This window comes from Bos indicus x Bos taurus, chromosome 26 (genome assembly GCF_003369695.1).
Source record: "Bos indicus x Bos taurus breed Angus x Brahman F1 hybrid chromosome 26, Bos_hybrid_MaternalHap_v2.0, whole genome shotgun sequence".
Taxonomy (NCBI): Eukaryota; Metazoa; Chordata; class Mammalia; order Artiodactyla; family Bovidae; genus Bos; species Bos indicus x Bos taurus.
The window spans coordinates 38,751,238-38,768,986 of record NC_040101.1 but is presented as its reverse complement, the minus strand read 5'-3'; the positions used below and the strand labels follow the sequence as shown (position 1 = coordinate 38,768,986).

Below are 17,749 nucleotides of genomic sequence, written 5' to 3'. Positions count from 1 at the left end.
ACTAGTAGCTGGTGTCCACAATAATTGTTAAACCTCAGATTAGTTAAACCCCAGTTGGAACGTTTTAAGGACTCATTAAATTGTAGTAATCATTTTGCCCACCAGAGGTCCCTTTCTCCCCATCACTGGGGCCAAAGAGCTTGAACTCCTGTGTATCCAGTTTTCACAGCCATGCTGCTCATTGAAGACTGTGATATACCATCACCTCTGCATCGCCCAGGGGCTTGTCGGTAATGCAGAATCTCACGCCCCACCCACGGCCACTGGAGGAGTCAGAATCTGCATTTTAACAAGATTCTCAGGTGATCTTTGTAGACATGAAATACTGAGAAGTACGTACAGTTCTACAGAACATTCATAATCTGAAAAGCTTGGAAGACATAACCCCATCTAAATGGCCTTTCCACCAGACTTAAAGAAGGAAAGAGGTTTAGAATCTGCTTTTATTATGAATATAAAATATACATACAACATAATACACATTTACACATTTACAATTTGCAGTTAGTTTCACTTTTTTGAGCACGTTTGGTTCTGCACGGCACAGTGGCCCATGTTCCTTCCACTTACACTCAAGACATTCTCTTCACCTTGGTACATACTTGGGAAGAAATACCAGGCCCAGGCGTCAAATGGCCAGCTTCACTGTCTTCCCAGAATCACGTTCATTCTGTTTCCCCTTCTGCTGCTACAGGCTTTCCATGGCCTCAAACTTCAGCATTAAAAATGCAGGAGAAAAGAGGGCTGCAGTAATCCCCTTCGTCTTTCAAAATCACCTTGAAACATCTCACCTGAGCGAGGTGATACATCATAGGCATTGCTGGTTAACATAGTCTAAGAACTACCTACAGGGAGGCTCTGATGTGTCACATACAAACTAAGCTTGTTCACCAAATGAATGATCACAAAGGATCTGAGTATCGGTGGTATCGCAGTAAATAAATAAATAAGTTAACTGGAATAAATACAAATAAATAGAGTGAGTTTCACTAAGGAAAACGTCAATGCCTACGTCCCTGTGCTCCAAACCTCATTAGGTGCCACTTTACAACAGGCTGATAAACAGAAGCTGGATTTCTCTACGAGTCGCTCTTTGGGGCAACGCCTTCCATGTGCTGGTACAGAGCAGCCAATGGAATCGTTTGTCATCGCTTTTCTCAGAATGCTGCTATGCGAGACGCTTTGTAGGAGTTCTCTTTGAGGCTGTCAAATATTGCTTTGGTTCCGTTCTGCCAGTGTAGCACCAGATCCATCGGAGTCTTCCCAGCCTAATCGAAACAGAGGAGGGAATTTGACTTCCAGGTTGAAGGCATCTATAAGTTCTTCTCCTCTGTGTGTGTATTTGATGAGGTAATGGATAGGTGTATGTTACTGAGGTGTTTTATGTTTCCCACTATGATCTGCAGTTTATTTTCAAACCAGGCCTTTACTGTTTCTCACAGGAATGCTTCTGGCATTTCAAATTAGCAGATCAGCAGTGTTTGGTTTATTTGCCCCCCTGTGGGACTATCCCAGGTGTTGGTAAAAATCCCGAGTCCCTTGACACTAAATAGCAAGCCTAAGCCAACTCACTGAAATTCAAAAGATGCCTCTGTACTTATACAGTATACTGCAGAATGGGCATGGAGAGGCAGCAGTATCCACCTGGTCAAAAACCAGTTCCTATCAGTTTGGAAAATGATTCCTGACTGATAAAAACTGGTGGGATATGAGCTGCTGCAACACCTTGGCTTAATTACACAGGTACCACTCCAGGGAGTAGATTTTTCACAGCTGCTCAGAAGTTACGCTGGGCTCTCCCAGGAAATTTATTTTTCTTGGAGATAATATCAATGATTTTTGAGACCAAGTTTTTGTTTTACTTTATGTCTCAAGATATTTACAAAAATTAAAATTATGTCACCTCTCAATTCTTGCCTCTCAATTTGAGAAGTCCTAAAATTTTCCATCTCTATTCAGAAGTCTCTCTTTATCCCAGAGATTGCAAACTGGCAGCTTTGAGATGCAAATAAGTCTAGAGACCTGTGTTGGCCCAAACAGCTTAGAGTTTTAAAAAACTGGAATTAATTGGCAACAGTTGGAAATTAAGAGATTTCCCAATTGAATCTGTGATCTCTCTGAAAAAAACTGGAAGGCTTGGCAGCACGATATCCATGGTTTCATGAAGCAAGAAGGGACTGGATTAGGGAAGGACCACTACCTTATGTGCACAGAGCCTGCAGCCACCATAAAGTCATTTATGTGATCTGCCTGGGCCCTAGGCGGATTTGAGTTAACGTCCCTGCAACCTTAATTTTGGACCTTCTCACCCTGTAGCATGTGCCCTGGGGAACACTTAGCAGCAGATGTGAAGACAGTTTGGGACAATGATACAATAATGATACAGTAATGTATTGTTTACAACTCCCTTCAAGATGGGGTCCAGTAACATCCTTTTTTGGAAATATCCATCCATTGGGTCAATGACATTTATAGTTCTAGAACCTTTATGCTGGGGTCTTACTGAAAATACAGAGCTCTAAGGCCTATTTGTATATTTAGGGCTATTTTTCCATGAATTCCTTAAACTCCTTTGTATTGAAATTTATCTCGTGATTCCCTGGCGACTTACACAGTCTCTCCAAATCTATATGCTTTTGATCTCTGCCTGAAAAAAAATTATATTTTCTGCAGCTTTAGGGGTTTTGTTGAATCTACTCTTTCTGATGGTTTAAATTATTTGATAAGATCAATCCCATATCAAGGATGAGGGGACCCTACTGTTAACACTTTCCCAACCCAAGCAGTCTCTATCTGCATTTATTTTGTTCCTGTCACCAAGACAGTTTTATTTTCCTTTTTGGAATGATGAAGTATTCCTCTCAGTCTTATAGTAACACAGTAAGAGGAGGAAATGATTCACAGTAAAAGATGACTGGGTTTTTTTTTTTTTCCCCTTTCTTTGTAAAGTGATTCTCCAAAAGCCTCTTTCAAATTACTTCTTCAGTACTTTACACTCATTCCTCCCAGTGGTATTTTTAAAGCTTGTATTAGATGATGCTTGACTAGGAATTGGGACCATGAGGAAAATCTGGTTACATTCCCTGGCTTACAGATGAAGCTAAATTAACATGTACTTGTAAAAGGGATTTATACAAGCATTTTCTGGGCCTAAATATAAGAAACTATTTTGAGGGATGTGCAGCTAAACCAAAGAGGAGAATGAATAGAAATTAGCTCAAAAATAAAGGCAAATAAATGCATGGCTACCTCTGTAAGAAAGTGGTGGCATTCATGCCATTTTAAGAGGGGAAGGACTATTCACAATTACTCGGATTCAGTGTTGAATCATTTGAATTCCTTGACCCTTGGCTGCACTGACCACTGTGGAATTTTCAAGAGCTTCAGGAATGGTGGGTGTCTTTATTCCTGACTATTCCGGCCTAACTCAGCCAGGCCAAGGCAGACACTGCTTGTGTCTGTGAAGGTGGGTGGTTTGACCATCTTTTATTTTCAATACCAAATTCTAAAAGAATTCCTAAATGCTGTGTTAGGCATTGAGGGCAAAGGAGGCACTATGGCTTCCCCATCTCTGACTAGATGACCTGAGTCCTTGCCAAGGTCAGCAATATCCTTATGGGAAGGAACAGGGCATTTAAATCATCAAAAGACCCCCGAAATGCTACCTTTGTAAGGCTATTTTCAAGTATGTGAGCCATACTTCTGTTCATTAGAAAGCCGGCAAACAAGGCCCCTTGCCTGAGTACTTACACAGTTCTTAACGTTGAGGTCGGCACCATACGTGATCAGGAGTCGGATCATCTTGTACCGATTCAGCCTCACGGCATCATGCAAGGGAGTATCTCCTTCCTAGAGAACAGAGTGAATAGGCTAAAGGTGGGCCTGAGGCCAGGAAGTGGGTCCCGAAAAGGTGCCCAGCAGGGGTAGTGATCCCAAATAAATGAGTGAAGGTTTTAGGAGGCCAAACTCTGCCGGCCTACTCACCCGGTCTTTGGCATTGAGGTCTGCCTCGCAGGCGATGAGATGCTCTGCGCACTCGTAGTGGCCGGTCCTCACCGCGACATGCAGCGGGGTGCTGAGCAACTACGAAATGGAAGAGCCCGTTGGGTCCCTGGGCGTGAGGACAAAGGCTGTCCCAGACCCCAGCGCGTGTGTGAAGGGGAGGAGGGGAACGGGAGTAGGAGAAATACCTTATCCCGCGCACTGATTTTGGCGCCTTTGTTCAGCAACAGTTTTAAGACATCCAGGCTTCCTCCGCGGCTTGCCCAGTGGATTGCTGTGGATTCAAGCTGTACGAGAGAGGTGAAAGGACATGACTCAGTGGAAGAAGAACCTGGTCAGAGGAATTAGTTCTTGGTTTCTAAGACCTAGGAATACCAGGTTTGCTAGGGCATCTGTGATGGCACTGGGCTGTCCTGGTCTAGGTTGCCAGTTCTAACTATTGTAGTTCAAATCTCTTGCCAAATGTTTCGGCAAAAATGTGGGAACGTGTATGCTCTCCCGTGTATGTATCTGTGTGCATGTTTGCATCATTAGGAGGTTCTCAAGAAACCTAATCTTTTTAAGAGAGGATAAGAACTAAAATGTACTGAGAATTTCGTGGTGCCCACATGGTGCCACATACTTCAGACGCATGGACGCTCCCAGCAACATTGTGAAGTGGGCGTTCCTGTGCTCATTTTGCAAATGAGAAAAAGGAGGTGCCAAACTATTCAAACTTTTTGCCCAAGGAAACACAGCTAGTAAGTGGCAGAAGAGTTATTCCAACCCACAGTGTGCCTGGAACGTTAAACCACTTTTGCCAGGTAAACTCAAAAGTTCTAGACAAATGTACGGATTTTAAAATTCTGGCAGAAAAGAAGTAGTCCCTTCCAAAAGATATTCATCTGGATCTGACGCCTCTTCCTGTGTCCCTGTTGTCTTTTCCTGGTCTCTTCCTGGTTCTCTGCTAGCACAGTCATCTGCCTCCACCGTCCTCATTTGTAGTTACTGCACTTAATCATACTAGAAAATTTGGTATATCCTTGGCCCTCCAAATATCATGCTCATGAATTTTTGTGTCTTTCCACGCAAACTTTATATTTTGTTTCTTTACTTGTTTTTCTGCGTGTGTATCTTCTGGGTTCAGGTTTAGCCAAATCCTTTGGACTTTTCCAGTCCCTTTTCCACTCTGCTTAAAAAGTCAAATTGAGCTGTATTTAAATAAATAAAGCATTTTTTTCCCCCAGTTCAATCTTCATTTCATAGGATATGCTATATACTGGTCTGCATATAAATCACAGTGGTTGAATTACTGAAATCTGAATAGCAGCTACTTCCCATAGATGCAATTCATTTTGTGTGCAGTCTAGCCCCAAATCTCACTGACGGCAATCAGCATCTATCAAATAAGGTGTGCAGCCAGAGAATTCTGAGATGTTGCTGGCAGCCAAAGGTCAGGAGCAGGTGGCCACATATGATGGAAGGATGGGGATGCTGAAAGGCAAGTGTTGACTGTATTACTTCTCAGTAAGGCTACTGACTTGATAACGACCCGAGTCTTTGATGAGGATATTGAATTCTGTCCAACAGCTCTCACTTCCTTCTTTTCCCTGAAATACTCCTCTCCTTTTCAGTATATATGGAAAATACTTTTCACGTGACCTAGTCCCATCTCCCAACTTCCCTTTGTATGGAGAAATAAGCTTCTGCCTAGTTCTCTCAGATCAATCTTCAATACAATTGGCCCCATTTTTCATGGTAGGTTTTCTCAAGCTTCACATAGTCTACTTACTTTGGCTCATTTCCAAACAAAGAGATATATTTACCATATCACGGAATTCAATCTGGGCTCCAGCTTCTATTAACTTCTCCACGATTGCCAAATGTCCTTCCAAGCATGCTCTGTGAAGAGCTGTCCGTTTATACTGTCAGAGATTTTAAAAAGAGTGAGAGAGAACAATGCATATAAAAATGAGTATAAATCCTTTCTAAGAAATAGGAAGCTAGGGATTCTGATGACCTAGCTGATAGAAACTTGAGTTCTTTTTTATGAGTTAGAAATGTCAAATTTACTAAAATTATCGACTGGAACCATTATTCTGCAACTGAGATTTGCGTCTCCTACAATACACGTTTCTAAGTGATTAGAGGTCTTCATCGAGGTGCATGGACTTAAAGATTCAAAACTACCCAAGTGCTGACACTTCCCTTTCTTGTGTTTTGTGCCCTCATGATTTCTGTAGTATCTGCCATGTAGTTCAGGCCATTTCCTTCCTTTGGGACTGCTGTTAGGTTGAATATCAAAAAGTATTCATTTTTAAGATAACGGAAGACATTTTTCTTTCAGCTTCAGAAATGATTCCCCATTCCAGTTCATAGGGGAAAGGAGTCAAAAAAGGATTAGTGATGTCTGATAAATTGGCTTCAAATAATGGATTAATGGACTTCCCAGGTGGCTTCCCTGGTGGCTCAGAGGGTAAAGAATCCGCCTGCAATGCAAGAGACCCCAGGCTTGATCTCTGGGCTGAGAAGATCCGCTGGAGAAGGGAATGGAAACCCACTCCAGTATTCTTGTCTGGAGAATGCCATGGACAGAGGAACTGGCGGGCTACAGTCCATGGGGTCACAAAGAGTCAGACACAACTGAGCAACTAACACTTTCACTTCAGGTGGCTCAGTGATAAAGAATCTGCCTGCCAAAGTAGGAAACACATGAGGCAGCAGATACCATCTCTGCGTCAGGAAGGTCCCCTGGAGAAGAAAATGGCAACCCACTCCAGTATTCTTGCCTGAAAAATCCCATGAACAGAGGAGCCTGGCAGACTGCAGTCTGTGCAGTCGCAGAGTTGGAGACTCCTGAGCTCACACGCAAATGGATTAATAGGCTATTTGTGCTGGAACACTATTAGGCATTATTTCACTCCAATGCCCTCTCTTTTTAGATAAGGAAACTGAGGTCCAGAAAATGCAGATTGGCTGCCAAGAATCAAATAAGTGAGTACTGATAGAACTGACACTTGAACTCCGGGCTAGAGATTCCCTGTGTAGAGCTGATATATTTGGGTCCAGTCAAAGCTAATGCTAACAATATATTTCTCCAGTCATGAGTGGTTGGTCCTGCCATACTAAAAGTCTATCCGAAAGATCTCAAAATTAAAGGCAAACTGAAAAAGCAGTGGGAAGAAAATGAGAGTGCAAAAAAATAATGCAATCCATAGCACTGATCCAGCATTTTCTTTTTCTGGCCCACTGCACTCCCCTGTTATGCTACTGGCATATGTGGCAACAGCTGGGGCGACGGTTTCAGGTGGATTGATTTCTGGCACCAAACTAGCAAGGCTGCAGTAAAGCATAAGAAACACAAAATTAACAAGCTGGATTTTGCAGTGCTTTGTATAAACCTTACCTCATCACAGACATCTGGATTGTTCTTGTCTGACAAGAATTTTTCTATTACTGGCAGTTTATTCTCCAGGGCAGCTTTCAGAAACATAGGCACATCCACAGGTTCTGTCTAAAGTTTAAAAGAAAACAATGTGAGAGTTACCATGGGCTTTCCGACATTCAGTCAAACCCTCCACAGATAGTTATTTGCTTGTAGCCTAATGCCGAGGTTTTCCCTGGTGGCTCAAACAATAAAGAATCTGCATGCTATACAAGAGACCCAGGTTCAATATCTGGGTTGGGAAGATTGCCCTGAAGAAGGAAATGGTAACCCACTCCAGTATTCTTGCCCAGAGAATTCCATGGACAAAGGAGCCTGACAGGCTACAGTCCACGGGGTTGCAGAGTCAGACATGACTGAGCAACCAACTCCCACCCCCACAACATAAGGAAACCCAGCAGTGCTTACCACAATTTCAGGTTCAGGTTCCTTCACAACTGGAACTTTTGTTTTCTTGTATTTTTTCCTTTTCTTCAGTTGAATGATTATTTCAAGATCTTCTAAATTTTCCAGTTTTGATCTTTGTTCTAGTTTTTTCTTCTTGAGCTAAAAAAGAAATGCATGTTTCAAAATATGGTGAGTTCTACTGACAAGCATTCTGGTTGTGTCAAAACAAAATCTGCAAGGTCTGAGCTCAGTATGTGAACAGTTTGAGCAAAAAGATAAAAAAAAATATTTATAATAAATCTTTGACTTGGATTTAGTGATTTCTTATTCAAGTATTTAGGGGTCAAATTTTTCAGCTAATTGCCTTTATCTTCACTTCCCTTGCTTGTAGCACCAGCTTCTTCCTGAAGATAGAATCTAGTTTCTAAGTGATGATTTTGTAATTATTTCCATAAACAGACCCCAGATTTCTGTAGAATTTTTTTATCATGCTCATGAATTTTTTTAATTGAAAAGACTTTACTAATAAGTTTCAAACTCTTAAAATTTCTATGCCAGTGTCTTTTAGGTAGCTCACTGAGCAGCGCTCATGAAACAGACTGTCTGGGGACTACATCTGTGGTTAGTAAGTAATGAAAATTCACCCAGCAACACATTTTCTCAACACGAAAAGTTGCCACAGTCAAACAATGATCCATGAACCACAAACCACATTACTGAGGGAAAAAAAGGCTCCCTTCCTTGGGATTAATTAGACTATATAAGACATCAGAAATTCACTGGACACTTTTCTCTTTCCAAGTCTTTCAGTCAAAACAGTCAAAAACCATTCGGTGATTGATTTGGAATCCAGAGGTCATAGTCTTGCCAAAGAATTATTTTCTACAACCTGTTCCATAGAAGTTGCTTCTTTGTAAGTTAGAAATTGATAAAGAAATACCTTTGGGATGGTTGCATTTATTTGGTTTCTCTCTTTTCTCCTTGCTATCTGACACCTGTGTCCTCTACGCCCTCCCCAACCTCCCACTAGTGAACCTCCCAGAAGGCCCTTACCTCTGCCTCTCGCTGTTTCTCAGTTTTCCACTGTTGCTCCCCCAGGCTGACAAAGTGGACCGGAAGTGTTTTCAGGTCTTCTTGCTTCTCTAAAGTGACAGCAGCTTCATATTCTCCATCTCTGAAGTCCTCAGGAAGGAACTCCCCAGCATCCCCATTGCCTTTCTTCTTCCCTGTAACCTACAAGGGAAGAAGGTGGCCGGGTCAGAATAACAGAGTCCGTCCTGGGGTCCTTCTCCATAAAGGATGCTGCAGGAGGTCCCTGGGCCCTTCCTCCCTGCTGACAGTGGCTTCAGAGCAATGCACTCTCAGAGCTCAGGCTGTGATGCGCTGCCCCAGTGTTTCAGGAATACCTTTAGATACTTGTTCTCTTCTATTGGTTAAATCAAGGTTTAGGTTAGGTTGATGTGTTTAAATCTGCTTTTAATCCACTTAATCACATTTCTCCTAAGAAAATCCCAACCTCTTCCCCCCATCCCCACTGATGATTTTAAAATTCTTTCATTTTTCAGTACTTTTGATGATCCCTTGCCTTCCTGTGGTTTCCAGATATATATTGTTGCAATAGAACTTCTCCCCTAAGGCATTTTGATTACTGTACATGATTCCACACTTTAGTGATAAAACCAAAGGAGAAGATAATAAATAGGGAATATGTAGAGAATTCATTACTGCCAGCTCCTTTTTTTCTAATTTTACTTATTCCATCACATAAATCAACCATTTTCCACATATGACATTTTTCAGAATACCTGTGCATTATGCCTGAAAGAAAAGAGCATTTCAATTTTCAAATAAAAGTCAAGGCTGCACCATTTTTCACTGCATAAAAATAATGTGCTTTACATACCAGCTCTTCTACCTTCAGAACCATCATGTTGACCCGAAGTTCGTCAGTCTGTTTTCCTCCTGAGGAATGAACCCTTGAGTTGCCCTGGGGAGCCCATCTGCTCCAGTGAGCTTATATAGCTAGAGCTGGGTGAGATAATCTTCCAACCTGGGAACCCAAGTAACACCCCTGCCCCCCCTCCCTCTTGGGGCCAACTCAGAGGCAGGTGAATTTTTCATTTCAGACTCAGTGTCTGGGAAGCAGGGGAGGGAGGGGATGATAAGTAACCCCACTGAATATGTGAATCAGGAAGAAATGTGAGAGGGCCATTCCTTTGGCAGTGACCACACCGCTCAGCAATGCAAGTCATCCTATTTATCGGGGAGCCAGAGGACAGCTGTCTGTTGACATTGCGCCACACCGCTGCTCCTTTTCCTTCTTTGTCAGCTTTCATATGACTAACCCTATCAAGAAAATGTAAATGCCCTGCGTATCACACCGCCAGTAATATCTTTCTGATAACCAGACTTATCAACACGTCACTTGGGGGAAGTGTTGCTTTAGGACATCCTATTCCCGTGGGTAAACAGCCCGAGAGGAAAGGACTCAGGTCCTAATGGCCCTTGTCTATATCTGTTTGGAATCCTCTGGAGTGATGTCGAGGGCTAAAAAGGCCCCATGACAGGCCACCTTACCATCATTATAAGAAATTGAAAGCATTCAGTAATACAGTTTTATTTCACGGTGTCACAGGCCATAATTAGCACATGACATGCTTACTGTCTTCTAAAACAGCATACTTACTGGAACACTTTTTATTCAAAAAAGTTTCAAAATGTCCTGAGATAGATTATATGAGGCCGATTGTTAGTTAACAGTATGACCTTGATCAGGTCATTGAGCCACAGTTCTCAGTTGCTGTGGAGAAAAGACACCTGCCGGAGCTGGTGAAAACTGCAGGTCCCTGGGCCCCACTCTGGGGCGTTCTGTGTCAATTTATGGCTGAGTCCTAGGAGTCTGTGTTTTTCAAAGCACTCGAGTAATTCTGATGAAGGTTTGAGACAGGTTGCCAGAGGAACAAAGAGCTTTGTTTGGGTTGGAGTGAAAAAAGACCTCTGATCCTGGTTTCTCATCTCTGAAGTGTTAAATTATGTAAAAATGTTTACTGTCTCTTTACAGTCCAAGGAGAAACTAGAATTACTATCTCCAAAGCCATTTTAAAATGTTTTTTTTTTTTTTTTTTTTTTTTCAGTAAAAGAAAGGAGGGGAGAGTGAGAGAAAGAGAGTGTGAATGGAGAAGTGTGTTCATTAGATGTTCTGTTGACCTTCTGTGTCCATCACTCCCTCAAATGCACCCCACTCAGCACACATGGCTGCCAATCTCTTCTTTCCCCTGATCAGCCTGGGGGTGGTTTTGCTGAAATTTTCAGAATGACACACTGACACCCCCCACCTGCCCCCCGACCAAAGTGCTGACAAAGAGGGATCCTCCCAATTACCCGGGTATCTGTTCTAGTCTCCTAATGTTCTATCCTAAAAGGGGTTTTACGAAAATGAAATTTCCTGGTGTTTTCTTTGAGGTGGAGACAGCGATGACCATTTTCACTGGTTTCTTTAAATAAGAAGTAGCCATTAAACTTTTCCTACCGTTTCTTATCTTAGTCTCTTTGTTCCAGGCCTGACCCAAACTGCGGGGAGCCTTAGGAGATCTCCTTGAGGGAAGGGTCACCGGTTGTTGAAGCGTCTTGGATATTGAATCCCAGAGCTGGTAATGCCCTCAAAGTTCAAGCAAGGCCAGTGCTTTCATTCTACAGAGAGGGCACGGAGGCGCAGAAACGTGACAAGTCACTGGCTGCAGACGCACAGCTGGTTGCTGGATGCTAGGTTGAAGAGTTTGGATTCCGTCCATCAGAAGCAGAGAATCATTGAGGTCAGAGCACATTTTCAGAGTAGTTCAAACCTAGACCCACTCAGGGCCCAACCAAGACCTATTAAAAGGTCCTTCCATGTTCAGGACACCTCAAAAAAAAAAAAAAAAGGCAAGTCAAAGTGGGTGGGATGGTACATCAAGCCTATTTCTTCCTCTGGTCATTTAATTATCCCCTCAAACCTGGCTGGTTTTACGCAGGAGAGTCCAATAGGTCTACAGAAAACTGCAGAGGATGACGCTTGAGGAAGGCTTGATGGGATGGGCAGAACTTAGAGAAAGGAGCCTGCTGGCCAGATCCCTGGGTATCATCAGGTGAGTAAATTCTACCTGCCTCTCCACTCGCCGCTTCCAGTATTGATCCCATTGGTCATTGTAAAACATGAGAAGATTTTGCTTTTCAAAAGAGCTTCTAGATACACATAGCTCCCTAACAACAGATCAGATGAAACTGTATTTTCAAATCATTCCTATTCATCAAAATTGAGAACCAAACTTCGCAACTGGAGGAGAGTTTTCTGTGACTTGCTTTTAAGGAGCTTCCTTTCCATGAAAGTTCCCATAGTGGAGTAAGTTCTGAAATTTGTACATTTGACTTGATCACAACCTCAAACTAAGCATAACCTTTCCTTATCAAGACGAATTAAGACAAATTGGTTCTAGAATGATTTAGCAACCCAGTGTCAAATAGAATGAGCAAGGAAATGGTCCCTGAGACTGGCCAGAGTCATCTTAAGAGCTTTTTCTCCTTCCTCTCAGGATTTGTGCATTTCAATGCGACCAGGATTATAATCCTATTTACAGGTAAGGAAACTGACGGGCAGAGAAGTGGAGTCTAAAGCGTTTATTATTGTCACCCAGGGTTTGAGAGACATGCCCCAGCACCACCAGGGTTCATGTGCCGTATAGCTCAGCTCCAAGGACAATTTTGTCTTGCCAAATTTTAGGACATTTTACACTTATTTTTACATTTTACTCAGACTTTTTATTTTTACTGTTTTCTTGACTATGTAAGTAACATACAAATATGTTGTTAAAATTAAAACAATGCAGAGAGAAGAAGGTTGCTTAATTGTAATCTTGCTGAGTGCTGATTTGGTACTTGATGTGTTTCTCTTGATCATGTGTCTTAAAGATTATCTTCTACCAGCACGGATGAGTCTGTCTCATTATCTTCAACCACCACGTGGATTTCTGTGTGTGGACATACCCTTGCTTATTTAACCAGTCTCCTATTTATAGACATTTAGGCTGTTTTCCAAAATGGTCTCTTATTTGCTACAATCCAAGGTATTTTATAGCACACAAAATGGTATGGTTATTAACACTTCTTGCCCTCGGAACACCCACCTTGATACAAACAGGAAGGACTCTGAGGACTGTCGCCAGACTCTGACTGGAAGCCACCTTGTTCTGCTGTTGCACTTGTAACTGCTCATTTTCCCATCCCTCCTAATTGCCTTCCCAGTCCCAGCTGCTCCTCACCTCTCTTGGCTCTGAGAAATGGCTGACTTGGCCCTACTAGGAATCCAAGTATCCCTCCAGCCAAGCCTAGGTTCAGTTACACACTCAAAAATACCAGAGGGAGGTCATAGAATTGAAGCAAACAAGGTTCAAGGTTCCTTCCCTTCCCTGCCAACCAAGGATGAAATCACCTGTATTTGAAAAGCTACACATGCTGGGAACATTTTGAGCAGTACTGGGAACATTTTGAGCAGAAGGCATCTGCCTTCCTCTCCTCTCAAAGGATAGACTCAAGACCAAGGTCCTCCTGTATCCAGAGCTCTGAATAAAAATTGCATACACACTGGGTTGTAAGCAACCCAGTTTCAAGCTGCCTTTTTGCAAATATCAGCAGTTTCCTTTGGTAGAGATGGGTGAAGGCTGTAGGAGAAGGCAATGGTACCCCACTCCAATACTCTTGCCTGGAAAATCCCTTGGGTGGGGGAGCCTGGTGGGCTGCAGCCCATGGGGTCACGAAGAGTCAGACACGACTGAGTGACTTCACTTTCACTTTTCACTTTCATGCATTGGAGAAGGAAATGGCAACCCACTCCAGTATTCTTGCCTGGAGAATTCCAGGGATGGGGGAGCCTGGTGGGCTGTGGTCTGTGGGGTCGCACAGAGTCGGACACGACTGAAGCAACTTAGCAGCAGCAGTAGGTCTCTTCCCCATACCTTACAGCAGCAGGTGCCTTGCTATAAATTATGTCTGTAGCCAAATTCTGCCCCGCTTATGGATTGTGTCAGCTAACAGGTATACACAGCCACACGACTGTTCTGTAAACTTTCTGAAAGTGGCCCCTACCCATTACACTCTAAGACAGTGCCTGGAAAATGAAGTCATTCTAGCAGTAGACTTTAGCTAATTTGCTAGCCCAATCAGATGACAGAACCTTCCATGTATGACCCAAGACAAGATCTGACCAATTGCTAGTACTGAATATATAGGTCTAGGACTCCACAGAGCATACATAGCAAAGTGCCTGACACATAGTGAGGCTAAGTATTTAGCTAACATCTGGTAGGAGTTTTATAGTCTTTCCTAGCCAAATCACATATCTCAAATCTCCTTTCAATGACAAATAATTAGGAACATTTTAATGCTAAATAACAAATAATCTTCTAATACTAATTAGGGATAAAGATAAAGTGCTTAGGTAATATCCTCTGGAGTGTGAGCATCTTATTAGCATTTTTCAAATGCTGACCAACCATGACAAGTATAATTTCCCAGTTAGGGCATATCACAAGTGCCCTTTCCTTGGGTGGTGGTTCCAAGGCTGGGTGCATCTTAGAATCATCTCAACCCAGGTGAATGAAATCTGAATATAAACTTTAATATCCAGGTATTGTCTTGAAAAAGGAAAAAAAACCAACAAACAAAACCTTTCCAGTTGATTCTAATTTCCCCCCAGCATTGAGATTACCACTCCAGGGTACAGATTTAAATGAATACATACATAAATATATACGTGTATATCCTTGAAGATAGAGGCAGTAAAGTCATCTTTATCCCAGTGTCAGAATTCTGATTGTGAAATCACCTTTACTAAGACTGTGGGAAACACACATCAAACTTACCATCAATATTTATTTGGTCCTACTATGTGTCAGGCATTTTTTAGAGCTAGAGATATACCAATGCTTTCAAGAGTCAAACTCTCCTGCCCTCGGGGAGTTTTCAGTTTTACTGAGTTTTTTTTTTTTAAGGAAAACCGCAGGCAACATAGCATGCTGCTTCTGCCACAAAACCAAGGAGGGCAGCCTTTGTATATATAAATGTATAAAGTTGTGAAAGATGAAGGATGTGGGGTGAGGAATTAGGGAACCTGGCTTTTAATCCGGGCTCTGCCCTGGGACTAGTTGAGCAAATCCCCTCAACTCCTCAAATTACCAAAGGAGAGCTTTGAACAAAATGATTTCTGAGCCCCTAAAGTTTTATTGAGATCTCAAAATCACTGAATTAATAGATAGAAATAAACAGTCCTCATGACTGCAGCACCACACACGGACCACAGAGTGGATTCTCCAAAGCCTCTAACACAGGTGCTGTGCTGAGCTTAGTCATTCAGTCATGTCCAACTCTTGTGACCCCTTAGACTGTAACCCCCCAGGCTCCTCTCTCCATGGGATTCTCCAGGCAAGGATACTGGAGTGGGTTGACATTTCCTTCTCCAGGGGATTTTCCCGACCTGAGAATTGAACCCAGGTCTCCTGCATTGCAGGCAGATTCTTCTTTTTTGTTTTGTTTTTTGTTTTTTTTTTTTCCATTGAAGAATAACTGCTTTACAGAATTTTGTTGTTTTCTGTCAAACCTCAACATGAATCAGCCATAGGTATACATATATCACCTCCCTTTTGAACTTCCTCCCATCTCCTTCCCCAGCCCACTCATCTAGGTTGATACAGAGCCCCTCTTTGAGTTTCTTGAGCCCCACAGCAAATTCCTATTGACTTTCTATTTTACATATGGTAATGTAAGTTTCTATGTTACTCTTTCCATACATCTCACCCTCTCCTCCCCTCTCCCCATGTCCATAAATCTATTCTCTATGTCTGTTTCTCCATTGCTGCCCTGTAAATAAATTCTTCAGTACCATTCTTCTAGATTCTGTATATATGTGTTAGAATACGATATTTATCTTTTTCTTTCTGACTCACTTCCCTCTGTATAATAGGTTCTAGATTCAGCCACCTCATCAGAACTGACTCAAATGTGTTCCTTTTTATGGCTGAGTAATTTTCCATTGTATATATGTACCACGATTTCTTTATCCATTCATCTGTCAATGGGCATCTAGGTTGCTTCCATGTTCTAGCTATTGTAAATAGTGCTGCAACGAACAATGGGATACATGTGTCTTTTTCAATTTTGGTTTCCTCAGGGTATGTGTCTAGGAGTGAGAATGCTGGGTCATATGGTGGTTTTATTCCTTGTTTTTTAAGGAACCTCCATACTGTCTTCCATAGTGGCTGTATCAATTTACATTCCCACCAACAGTGCAGGAGCGTTCCCTTTTCCCACACCTTCTCCAGCATTTATTGTTTGTAGATTTTTTTGATGATGGTGATTCTGACCAGTGTGAGGTGATATCTCATTGTGGTTTTGATTTGTATTTCTCTAATAATGAGTGATGTTGAGTATCTTTTCATATGTTTGTTAGCCATCTGTATGTCTTCTTTGGAGAAATGTCTGTTTAGGTCTTTTTCCCACTTTTTGATTGGGTCTTTGTTTTTTTGGCTGCTTGCATATTTTGGAAATTAATCCTTTGCCAGTTGTTTCATTTGCCATTATTTTCTCCCATTCTGAGGGTTCTTTTCACCTTGCTTATAGTTTCCTTTGCTGTGCAGAAGCTTTTAAGTTTAATCAGTTCCCACTTGCTTACTTTTGTTTATATTTCCTTTACTCTAGGAGGTGGGTCATAGAGGATCTTGCTTTGGTTTATGTCATTGAGTGTTCTGCCTCTGTTTTCCTCTAAAAGTTTTATAGTTTTTGGTCTTACACTTAAATCTTTATCCATTTTCAGTTTATCTTTGTGTATGGTGTTCAGATCAGATCAGATCAGATCAGTTGCTCAGTCGTGTCCGACTCTTTGCGACCCCATGAATCGCAGCACGACAGGCCTCCCTGTCCATCACCAACTCCCAGATTTCACTGAGACTCACGTCCATCGAGTCAGTGATGCCATCCAGCCATCTCATCCTCTGTCGTCCCCTTCTCCTCTTGCCCCCAATCCCTCCCAGCATCAGAGTCTTTTCCAGTGAGTCAACTCTTTGCATGAGGTGGCCAAAGTACTGGAGTTTCAGCTTTAGCATCATTCCTTCCAAAGAAATCCCAGGGCTGATCTCCTTCAGAATGGACTGGTTGGATCTCCTTGCAGTCCAAGGGACCTTCAAGAGTCTTCTCCAACACCACAGTTCAAAAGCATCAATTCTTCAGCACTCAGCCTTCACAGTCCAACTCTCACATCCATACATGACCACAGGAAAAACCATAGCCTTGACTAGACGAACCTTTGTTGGCAAAGTAATGTCTCTGCTTTTGAATATGCTATCTAGGTTGGTCATAACTTTCCTTCCAAGGAGTAAGCGTCTTTTAATTTCATGGCTGCAATCACCATCTGCAGTGATTTTGGAGCCCCCAAAAATAAAGTCTGATACTGTTTCCACTGTTTCCCCATCTATTTCCAATGAAGTGGTGGGACCGGATGCCATGATCTTTGTTTTCTGAATGTTGAGCTTTAAGCCAACTTTTTTACTCTCCTCTTTCACTTTCATCAAGAGGCTTTTTAGTTCCTCTTCACTTTCTGCCATAAGGGTGGTGTCATCTGCATATCTGAGGTTATTGATATTTCTCCCAGCAATCTTGATTCCAGCTTGTGCTTCTTCCAGCCCAGTGTTTCTCGTGATGTACTCTGCATAGAAGTTAAATAAGCAGGGTGACAATATACAGCTTTGACATACTCCTTTTCCTATTTGGAACCAGTCTGTTGTTCCATGTCCAGTTCTAACTGTTGCTTCCTGACCTGCAATCAGGTTTCTCAAGAGGAAGATCAGGTGGTCTGGTATTCACATCTCTTTCAGAATTTTCCACAGTGTATTGTGATCCACACAGTCAAAGGCT

At 42.3% G+C, this 17,749-nt stretch overlaps 1 protein-coding gene across 1 annotated transcript; it reads right to left on the bottom strand.

The window, feature by feature from the left end:
- Nucleotides 1-425: 425 nt before the first annotated feature.
- Nucleotides 426-10,041, bottom strand: ANKRD1 (ankyrin repeat domain 1). Its single transcript, XM_027529110.1, has 9 exons — nt 9,717-10,041; nt 8,867-9,046; nt 7,835-7,972; nt 7,388-7,495; nt 5,808-5,906; nt 4,191-4,289; nt 3,985-4,083; nt 3,751-3,849; nt 426-1,268 (listed from the first exon to the last, which is right to left on the bottom strand). Exons 1-9 carry the CDS (start codon nt 9,741-9,743, stop codon nt 1,158-1,160), a joined length of 960 nt encoding a protein of 319 aa, XP_027384911.1. The 5' UTR covers nt 9,744-10,041; the 3' UTR covers nt 426-1,157.
- Between the last annotated feature and the right edge of the window lie 7,708 nt (nt 10,042-17,749).

What these genes read in the sequence shown, in the direction of transcription:
- ANKRD1 (XM_027529110.1), bottom strand. Translation starts at nt 9,743, where the DNA reads ATGATGGTTCTGAAGGTAGAAGAGCTG. An exon ending in AACCTGAACCTGAAATTGTG is followed by an intron (nt 7,496 to 7,834) that starts GTAAGCACTGCT and finishes TTTAAACTTTAG; the next exon opens with ACAGAACCTGTGGATGTGCC. An exon ending in AAATCAGTGCGCGGGATAAG is followed by an intron (nt 4,084 to 4,190) that starts GTATTTCTCCTA and finishes TCCATTTCGTAG; the next exon opens with TTGCTCAGCACCCCGCTGCA.